Source organism: Ambystoma mexicanum, chromosome 1p, assembly GCF_040938575.1.
Source record: "Ambystoma mexicanum isolate Mex_15411 chromosome 1p, UKY_AmexF1_1, whole genome shotgun sequence".
In the NCBI taxonomy this organism is placed as follows: domain Eukaryota; kingdom Metazoa; phylum Chordata; class Amphibia; order Caudata; family Ambystomatidae; genus Ambystoma; species Ambystoma mexicanum.
In genome coordinates, this window is record NC_090921.1 from 1,007,727,930 (window position 1) to 1,007,738,627 (window position 10,698).

At 46.1% G+C, this 10,698-nt stretch overlaps 1 protein-coding gene across 2 annotated transcripts in view; it reads left to right on the forward strand.

Annotated features, from left to right (window-relative positions):
• The window catches only part of ST3GAL2 (ST3 beta-galactoside alpha-2,3-sialyltransferase 2), a 339,116-nt gene extending 330,685 nt beyond the window's left edge, over window positions 1-8,431 (forward strand). For both annotated transcript variants that reach the window (XM_069655010.1, XM_069655018.1), the window contains one exon: window positions 320-8,431. In XM_069655010.1, coding sequence (XP_069511111.1) covers window positions 320-493 — 174 coding nt within the window. In that variant the 3' untranslated portion in view covers window positions 494-8,431. The remainder of the gene's footprint in view (window positions 1-319) is intronic.
• The last annotated feature ends 2,267 nt before the right edge of the window (window positions 8,432-10,698 follow it).

Below are 10,698 nucleotides of genomic sequence, written 5' to 3' on the forward strand. Positions count from 1 at the left end.
AAATGTGGTGCAGATCACATGTGCAAGGCATGCTTTATTAACCTGAGACTTTGCCCCCTCAATCTATCTTGCCCATATGTTCTACATGACGCACAGCAGCTCGGTCACAAAGAATTCCCCTGCGTGGTCAGTCCTCCTCATCCTTTACTCTTTAGTGTAAAGTTGTGCTCCTGCTTGCTCGCCAAACGACACTGAGACCGGTTATGCCCTCATCATGCACCAAATTGCACCCGCCGGATGCATATCCAATGTTCAAACTTTCTCCAAGGCATGTCTTTAGCTCTACTTCATCTTCAACTTCTTTCTCTCTGTCTTTCAGGTGAATGTTTACGGCTTTGGGGCTGACAGTCGAGGGAACTGGCACCACTATTGGGAAAACAATCGCTATGCTGGCGAGTTCAGGAAAACGGGGGTACATGATGCAGACTTTGAAGCTCAGATTATCAGCCTGCTTGCTGCATCTGGCAAAATCCAAGTCTACTCTGGCAAATGAATCCAGCAGGACCAAAAACACCTGATCCCTGTGTGTGTGTGTGATGCGCACACTACACAGGCTGGGATGTTGGCACCCCAGCAGAAGCAGCAGCCAATCCGATAGAACCTTCAAACCAATCAAAGTGAACAAAAGGTGGGGGGAGGGAGGGATTTTGCTGACTCCTGCTGTCAACGCTTACTGGCACCTGACCCCACTTGAACATTTGCCCCTCTCATGGATCAGATGACTCGACCAACAAAATTCGTCCACTGGGAGCTATTGCTTTCATGGGGAGGTTGGTCTAAGCGAGTGGACAATTCAAGTTGGGAAAAATCACTCTATAACCACTACCCTGCGAAAGGGGTTTAAGCCAAATGCTGTTTCTTTAGCCATCGTCAGGGGATTGTTTGTACGTTTGTTTCTGTTTTCATCTCCCCAGCCAATCATTCTCACGGGAGACTGCAGGGCTGCATTTTTTGACCACTTGCGGAAAACGCTTCGAGACATTGCCCATATGGAGTTGGAGTGCTGCCTTGCTCTGTTCAAGATATATATTGCTTGGCAAATGACACGAATGGCAGAGGTAGTATTATAAGCAATGTCCTTAATCTACTTCTCCAGGCACCATCTGCAATGCGAGGAAGTTGGCCGGACTTTTTAATTGTGGGATATGTGTATTTTTGTATGGCTTCACTCACTTCATAAATACATAGCCCGACCCCACCCCCCTTTGTCTCGTACAATCCTGATCAATCTAGCTCTGGCTGTCCTGCAGTGTGCTGCTTTCTGCGCCGTTTGAGAACCGCCCTACCTCAATGGGGATTTGGAGTTGGCGGCCTCTGGACCTGTGGCAGCCATTGGTGGCAAAGTGGACTGAGCCGTGCAGTCGCAAGGCACTTTCCAGGAAGAAGTAACCAGCTTTTTTTTTGTATTTTGTGAAGGAGAGGATGATACCTCAAAGTATAAAACTGTCTTGAGAATTTCTGTATATGTATCCTTTGGAGCTTGCCCTTGAAGTGGCAGCCAACCCTAGGCTTGTATAATCCTTTTTGTTTTTCATGAACTTCCCAATGCATCCAATCAACTTGAACATTTAGTTTACCCACTTTATGGAGGGATGGTGTCGGTTTTGCTTTTTCATGGCGAAATTATGAACTCAATTATGTATTGTTAAAGTGGTAAGGGGTACACAAGATTTGAATGCTGAACAGGCTTTTGCGGCTCGTGTGGTCTTCTTCTGTCCTTATTGGCCACCTCCTTCCACGAGCGATGCTATTCCCCATCACCAGTGGCCCCAGGCAGCCACAGGGGAGACACTTCTCCTTTAAGGCACGCATCTTTTTGGCTGCCTCTGGGTCCTAGATGCCACTCTATGCGAGGGAAGGTACAGCTGTGGCTGAGTGAGTGTATCAAACATCCAAGTGCCACATTTGTGATGCCAGTACAGGGCGCCATCGCTTCCTTGGTCTTGTATATGCCGCCTTCGCTGTGCATTAAGTGAACCAGTAAAGGAAACCATTTTCAAAGGATAACCGGTGGAACACACACAGTAACTTTCGACTGTTAGCGGTTTAGGCACTGTGGGAGTATTGCCTACATCTCCTGTTGATGTGTGTCAGACAAAGAACCCTTTGATAAGAACAAACGTTGAACAGTTAAAGTGAATGTGAAGATTTGGAGGTGACAATCTCCCTCCTTTCACAAAGCACGAGGAGTAACTGGAATTACGTTGGAATATCTGGAATTATGTTGGAATATCTGGAATTATGTTGGAATATCTGGAATGATGTTGGAATATCTGGAATGATGTTGGAATACCAAACGTCAACTGATTATAAGCGGTTTATAGTGCATCCTTCCCCCAAGCCCCCCTCCCCCGAAAACATTGTCCCATGCGGTCACTGCACACTGGCAATATTGTGCGGCTTCCTGTACCCGCACCGCTCACTTGCCACAGCTGGTTATTATGGATCCATATCCATTGGATCCTGCAAGGGGCAAAGGGAAAACGGACACTTATTGCTATGATCTGAAGCAGTGTCCCCGCTATTGGGCAAAGGTGGCAATTGGGCCAGGGCAAGGTAGTTGGTGTGAATAGGGGCATTGAGTCCCACATCACCTTAAGCCTTTTCTCCACCCTGCAGCCTTATTGTGCATTAAGAATACCGGCCCCGTTTTCTGTCCCAGCTGACTCCCAAGGCATCAGTTAAGCAGCCGGTAGCTCTCTGATCAGATGTGGTGTAGGTTTGGCCAAACGACATTCCCTTCCAGGACACAAGTACAGGGCGGCGTAGGATTTAAATGTAGGTTTCGAAGGGGCCTTCTGCAGTCCGATGGGAATCAATTTTGCAGATGGCTACATTTCTGCATTTTCAACACGTCCCCTTCCACACAGACAATCTTGACTGAATGTAGCTTGAGGACGTCTGTATTATTGTTGTGCTTTTATTTCAGTACTACAATATGGTGTGTTAGTCTTTTAACAGCAGTGGAATGTGTTTGTTTGCTGAATTTTCAGGTGCCCGCATTAATCAGCCTTTGGCCGGGGGTGCCGGTACTTGGGGGGGGGGGGGGGGGGGGTGAACTTGTTTGGAAGAGGCGAGCAATGGAAGCTGGATCAAAGTATCGGGGAAGTTGCAAAGGTGTAGTGTAACCTCTTTACGGAGGTGGCTGACCATGGGGTTCACATGGAGTTCAGGCATAGGCACAACCTCAGCTGGGTAGCAAGTCGTATTGCTGACCTCCGTGACACAATCCAGTCATGGCATAATGGCCTGTGGTGCCGTGTGTTGCTTAGATAAAGGCCCAGTAGGCTTGCCATTGTTATGCAAGAATGTTTCCTAAATCATCTCGCTCTGTCGAATAGCTATTGGCAGATAGTACAACATGGGTGACACAACTTGCCATGTAAAGGGGAGGAGACTGATGCCCCCCCCCCCCTTGGTGCCATTTAATTCTCCCTAATTCAAAATTGCCAAAATGGTTGTCTACGCTTTGTTGTCTCTTGATAAATGAGGTGGTATTGAAGTCTGTTTTTTTTTCTTTTTTTGTAATCTATGCCCCATAGTCTGATTTTAGTACATTCAGATTACCATCCCATAAACCCTGATTAGGGGCGGGCCTTTACTCTCCTGTTCAGGGCAAGAATACAATAGCATGACCAGTTTATGTTCACCTTTTGCCAAAAATGAAATCTAGAATGTTGCAAACTGGAAAAAATTTGCTGTGGTTTTGTTATTTTGCTGGCTTTTCAGCCAAAAGGGTATTTGGCTACCCCATGCCATATACTGTGGCTGCCTCAATCGAAAGTATTAGCAGAAAGTGTTGGATGGCCTGTGATGGCATGGGTCCCAGAGTAGCCTGGTACAAAGGCAAATGCCTCCGGTGATGAGTTTTGCTGGTCTGTGTCCATGCTTGGTACCTTTACGGCATTTGTATTGCAGTATTATTGCTTTGCAACTTTATAGTTGGTACGTGCCGGCGGGCAAGCCTTGGCCTCTGGTGCCATTCATGGCATATCTCCCTCTAGCACTAGCTGAAGGGGTCTCCTCTAGATGGTACTCTGGAGCACTCAGAAAGACCCCATTGCATACATGACACTGCTAAAGAATTGGGGCACCTGTCTGACAGTATCACAGACCAAGGGAGCCCGCCTGACACCACTATCGAGAGGATACCATGTCCTCGTTTAACACTACCAACGATAGGCCCCTGTTGGTGGCACTACTATAGACTCTTCATTCTTTCCCGCCAATCAATCATTTATTGGGGTGTAATTCGGCTCTGAGCTAGTTCCTCAAAGCCACCTATTGTGCAAATTTCCAGCAGTAAGCACAAGGGTACCTCCGGCATATTGACCACTTTTTCATATTGACCTCTAATGATGCCTCTGCAAGACACTGCCTAGGGGTTTTGTTAAGGTTTCTGATATCAAGTGGCAGTGAGCGTGCATTTTCGTTATCTGTGAAATGCATTCTTTCCTTTCTGGCTATGTGGTCACGTTAACTTGTGACTGTGACGTTGCCCAGCTCTATCTATGTTCATTGGTCAGCTCGTGCTTTTGACCATCCTCGTCACTTTTCCTTCACGGCGCTGGTCTCCATCAGGGTGACAAGGATTGTCATGGATGCTTCCGCTGCTGCCCGTCTCTGTGGCTCGCCCACACCAGTTTCATCTCCGTTTGGTGGAGAGGGGCAGGGGCTGACCCTTTGCACATAATTTGATGTTCTTCTTGCTCAGTGGCCCAGCTGTTACCCTGCCCCTCACCCTCTCTCCGCTTTCTGGCAACATTGGTTTCACAGTGGAGGGTCGGTCAATGAGTACATAGCGAGGCACTTAATAATGCTCAACACTGTTTTTGAACAGGCAATATTCATTTTGCTATTTAACTGTAATAATTACAAGCTGATTGTTACAGAACGCCCCCCTTCAGAAGGGCAAGTCCCAGCATGACACATGTCACTGGCACACGCCATCATTGAGAGGCGTGTTTCAGAATTTAGTACCGTTTTGGAATTCTGCATAGCACTTCTAACCCAATGTATGCACATAACCTAATGTACTTTAGAACATTGGCATTATCCAAAGCAGACCTTCTCTACGAAGGCCACATGTCTTTTCTAGCAAAAGCTTAGATATGTTCAGACTTTTGAGGGCTTTGTTCTTTTCCTTTCAACCCTCCTAGATTACTGAAGGCCACTCGCCTCTTTAAGGAGGGTACACTCCGTGCCAAAGGTGGCGGATACCTTTCCCTGGGGGTGGACGATGCCTTGTGCTTTTCCTGTTGTATCGTCGTCCAGGAACCACGCCTGGGAACGTGTACACCTGTTTGCTGTAACTTTGAATTTGTTAACTGGATCGTCTGATATAGTGGTTTAAACTTGTGCTGTCAAGGGTCTAATTAGGCCTAGTATAGCCTTATTAGGTCTCTTTGTGCACCTTGGAGTAGTCTGTGTTTTGAATCTGAAGAGGGAGAGTAATGGACACAAACAATAGAAAACTATCTTCCGTTCGATTTTTGGGATAAAGCTTGATGGTCGCCATTCTTAATCGTGTTAACAGTAGGCTTTCCTTCAGTTACTTCAAGAAGGCAGTACAATCCACTGACATGGTTTTAACTATGCTTGATTGGGGGGTGGTGGGGGAATCCTCTGACTGCAGCAAGTAGTTCTGGTTTCATACACCTCTCCTTCTGCCTCAGTGGGTGGATCTCCTAAGGAATTGGTCTTTCCTGATGTAATTTCCTTAGTGTTGTCCGGGCATAGTTTTTACATTTACACCTTTGTCTTCCTGCAGCTGCAATGGACGTGGTGCAGGCTAGTAAGAAGTGTTCCACTAGCAGATTGTATGCCACGGCACTGAAAATATTAGCTATCTTACGCTAGGGTTAGTGTAACCCTCCCGTCCTTGCCGGGTGGGGGTGGGTGTGTTCCACCCAGCGGTTTACTCGTACATGGCTGGACACAGGAAGGTTAAAATGAACGGATGCTCTTTTATCCGCAATGCAGAACATTATCCTACCTTGTTCACTCGATCGGGAAAAGACCGTCTACTTTCATCACATGCACGTAAACGCTGAACTGGAGTTAAATCTTGTACCTGGACTGTATGTCGGAAAGTGTGTAGTCCACACGGGAGTAGAAGTCCCTCTGGAATTACCGTTAATCCTGTGACACTATCAATGCCAAAATAAACAAGATGTGGAGACTTTCCCCGACCCATCTGGAAAATCTGTTTAGATGTCCATCACCCAGACTAACTGGGACCTGAGGTCTGTGCCCGTTGCCCTTGTGGACATGAAACGTGTTGTGCTGAATCCTTCCCCTCGACCTACAAGCCTTTGTGATTCTACACTCTTAAGCCACCATTTCCCCCCTTGGGTACTTATGTGGCACTGAGTGTAAACAGTTTAAGGCATAAATGTGTAAGAACTTCATTACTTGTCACACCCAACGGCTGTACGTTTGTTACTCATGGTTAACAAGAATTGGTTCCTCAAGGGTTTATTGCAAGAACAGCTTTTTTGATGGTTTCCAAAGCTAGCCAAAAAGCAAATGATGAAGGGGGTTTGGCCTAGTCTTGCAACATTCCTAGTAGGGCGATTTGAATCCCTAAAAGCTCTGCTCGGGCACATAACGTTTCTGGTCCTTTGCCTCGAGCTATAGGCCAATTTGATCCAATTGTTTTGCTTGGAAGTATGCTGGAGCTCATCCCAATCAGGTTTTGCTCCCTTTGCATACTGTTCAGTGTGCGGACTGATGGAGCGGATGCTAAACCAAGACTGGGTTATAAAGCGAGAATGTTACTTTCCCGGTAAAGAGTTTCTCCTGACTGGTATCTCCATGGGTCCACACCCACCACCAGCAGCCCCACCACACCATGAGCTCAAGGATGGCAGCCATCTCTTTGGAACACAAGAGGACAGATTGGCCTACACATGTCCTAATGTGCAGGCTTGTGCTGTCTGGACCTGCATAGAACCACTGGAGGCTTTTGTAGCGTGTGTACAAACAGTCTTGGCGGCTTCCTACCACAGGGGTTATTTTAAAAGGTGAAACAGGGATCCCCTGAGCAAACATCTGAGAACTTGCAGATTCTAATGAAGAAAACTGGGTTAAGCGTCTACAGTGTTGAATTTACCTGCCCTCGCGTAGAAGTAATTGATAAATCAAAGTAAAAAGTTGAGGGGGGTCCGTCTTGTCAATTAGCAATACCTTAATGCCTTTGTGCATGAATTAAGTATGGAATCAAAGGGTGTAGCTTCTAGATGAAGTTATGCAAGAATTGTAGAAAACTAATATCCAGCCCCCCATCCTGACATCAGTAAAGCTGTGTATAGCACTTCATGCAGAGCAGAAGCTTGCAGCTGGTTTCATTGGCTTATACAAGTTTTATAGCGTGTAAGGGGTTGTGTATTCTCTATACTGTATTTTAAGCCATTAAACAGCACGTTAGTGTGTGAGCTGCTTCTCAGGTGCTCCACTCCGACTAGTCATGACAAACCATCCCTGGCCATGCAACTTGCCTAGGATGGGAGAAGGAGCAGACAATAAGCCCAGTGTGCACCAGAGCCCCTATTGGCATCACTTGGATCCCTCTGGGCCATATCCCAACATAATTGACACCTGTAGGTTTTTTTCTGTTTGCTACTTTCCTTGCCCACAGTGTGTATGCAGTTGAGTCCTGCAGTCTGGGGACATATGCTCTATTGTTGCAGTTTCTGATGGGCTGCATTTGGGCACTTGCCTGTGTCTTCTAAAGGAGTCATGATGTCAGATTTGCATCCTGAACCTGTGGCTGGTGGCTTGCTTGATCTCTTTTCTGAAGCCTCTTGTGCCCATTCTCGTTTTCAGATTTTGGGACCGACTGCATTCCCCTAGATGGGGCTTTTATGATTCAGGTCTACTTTTTTTAAGTCCAGGAGTTTCACAATTCACTTCAATGCATGGCGACTACCCCTGCCCCTCCACTCCCCATGCGGGCATTTCAGGACTGATGAACATTTCCTCTGTGGTGATTTCTGGACCGATGCACTTTCCCAGTGTGGGTTTTAGGACTGATGTACTTTTCTTGTATGTCGTTTTTAGGACTGCCGCCTGTTCCCGATGTTGGGGTATCCGGATTGACTCCTTTCAATATTTAGGGATTTCTTGCTGCCCCTCTCTGGGTATCCCTGGGTTCCGCCACCACACCTGTACCCCGTTAGTTGGTTTAGAACACACTTCTCTCCCATATGTGTGAATTACATGACTGGTGCCCTTTCCCTGTGTAGGGAATTCAGGATCTCTGCTAGTTTCTCATCAGGAAGTTTACAGAACTGCCTCCCATTTGGGGAATTCATTTTTTTTCAGTATTATGCGCACTTCTTGTACTATATGTATTTTGTTATTTCCTTTTGTGTTATAAATGACTGCAGAAAATAAGTTTGTTGTATAAAATAAAATCATGTTACCCGCTGTTGTCGCTATTGGTTTCTTTCACTTGTGTGTGGGGCTTAGATGAACATCGGCATCAAGAATAGAACAAAATGTCTTCTCCCGTCAGATGAAGTCTTCAGGATTTAAGGTTTGTTTATATGCAATGATTGATTTAGGATAGTTGTCGGGCCTGAATATAAACGGATTACCTGGTATTAAAGGTTAATATTTTCAATCAGTCAAGGTAGTTCCGTTCCTCCCCATCCATTATTGGTTTGCGCCATCACCGCGAGATACTTGACATCTTACACGTTTCATGTATATTAATCAAAGTATATTTAATGAAGTATGACAACTATTTTCAGTTAATGTAGGAGCTTTTTTCTTTCTACTATGCTAAAACATGAAACGAAGTATCAAACTGACACAAGGAACAAAAAAGTTCATTGACTGTAATGGCAGTGTTGTAACATGAATCTTTTGTTGTGCTATTTGTATATTGCCTAACGGCCACTGTCAAGGCATCAAACGCACTTTGAGGTGTCTGGGAGTTCGACATTTCAGGAGAGACAACTTGCCTGCTCATATAAAACTAACTGCAGGCACATTCCAAATTTGGCAGGGGTGTATAGTACTGCAGCAATACACTTAGCAGTTTTGCGTTTGGTGTGGGGTGTTGTGATTAGTATGTCAGTGAAAGTATGTTTGATGGTATGAGGATGGAGTTTTGTCAGGGACTCGGTCAACTAATATGGTGACGCAGCTCTAAAAAAGTGAAGCGAGCAAGGTGTATAGCAAGACACACTAGCCGTAGGGCAAGGGATTTCAATTGGGGGTTCTGCAATTGCACGTTACACATTATATTGCATGTATATTTGGGAAACGTTACATGTTAAACTAGATGAACTGTTACAGGCAAATGACTATTTTGTTGAGATGACTAGTCGTGGAAGAGTTCTAGAAGTTTTATATGTTGGGTGCCGGGAGTCAGTAAATGATGTCTGGCATGAGTAGTACACTTGGCACGGTACTCCGCTTATAACAAGATGCTGCACTAAAAGGTGAAGTGAACAGCATGCATATGGGTGACTATTGATGCCAAGGACAAGTGATTACAGTGAGGACTCTGCAGTTGCACGTTGGGCAGTACCCCCCATTACATGCACCTTTAATGAACGTTGCATGTTAATCAGTACATTACAATATGGGTATATTTTTCAGACCAAAGTTTTGTTAGACAGTTGCGGGAAATGACTTGTTAATGTAGCGAGCGCCCCGTTTACGGAGGGGCGTACAGGGCCAGTAACGACCTGCCAGCCGAAGCCTAGGTACGCCCCCCCAAGCGGAACACAAAGCTCCAGTCCAGCAGGTAAGTGGGGAGGAGAGGGCAGGGGAAGGGTTTGGGATGTTGTTGAGGGGAGGGGGAGGCTTTGTGTGGCGGCAACAGTGAGAGGCTCCCTGTTGCCTCGCCACAATTAAAATTATGGCATCCGGGGAAGGGCCTTGGGTGGCTGGAAAACAACGGGAGTACTCTGTGTGTGTTCTCGCCCGCTTTTCCAGCCACCTGATTTGCTGAGTGCCCTTTCCCGGGTGCAAATATTGTCACAATTTAACTATGCTATTCCTAATCCATCTATGTTCAAACCTCCACCATTTAATGACAATAAGTGTCCCATTTGTTCATTAAGCATGTATACAGTTATAGAATAAAATGATGCTGTACATGCATGCATTACATATCTTGAGTGGATGTGACGCTATGCAACAGGTTTATATATTCTATTTGTCAAAGGTTACCTAAAATGGAGCAATGCATTAGGGGCAGTGACTGATCTGGGCTATTCGTCCCTTCTCCCCAGAGGCGATCCACCCCCTTTGAGGTTGGGGAGGTGAGACCACTCGGCAAGATGCTCCCTGGGGTCTGGGAACGTGGGACATCACTGGGAGTGACTCCCTTCTTGGGGACAAGGACTCCTATTTCTGTTAGGAACTCCCTGGCCACAACACATTGTCTGCCTATGTGGGAATCTGAAAGAATGTTACTTCTATTTTGGATTCTTCTGGTAGTGACATTTCTTCAATCTCTTTGGCTTCAGTTATTGAGGAGTGACCCATCCCTTTTGTTTGTGATGACTTACATAAAACAAGGAACCTGGAATGGAGGAGAGTGAATCCTACATGGAGTCGAACCTCTGACCAGAGGACGTCCTGGAAAGGGGCAGAGCCATGCTACACTACATAGCCAGCGGTAGCGTGGAGAGATGGAATCACTAGCTAGATGCCAGAAGGCTGGTGAATGTTGAGGGA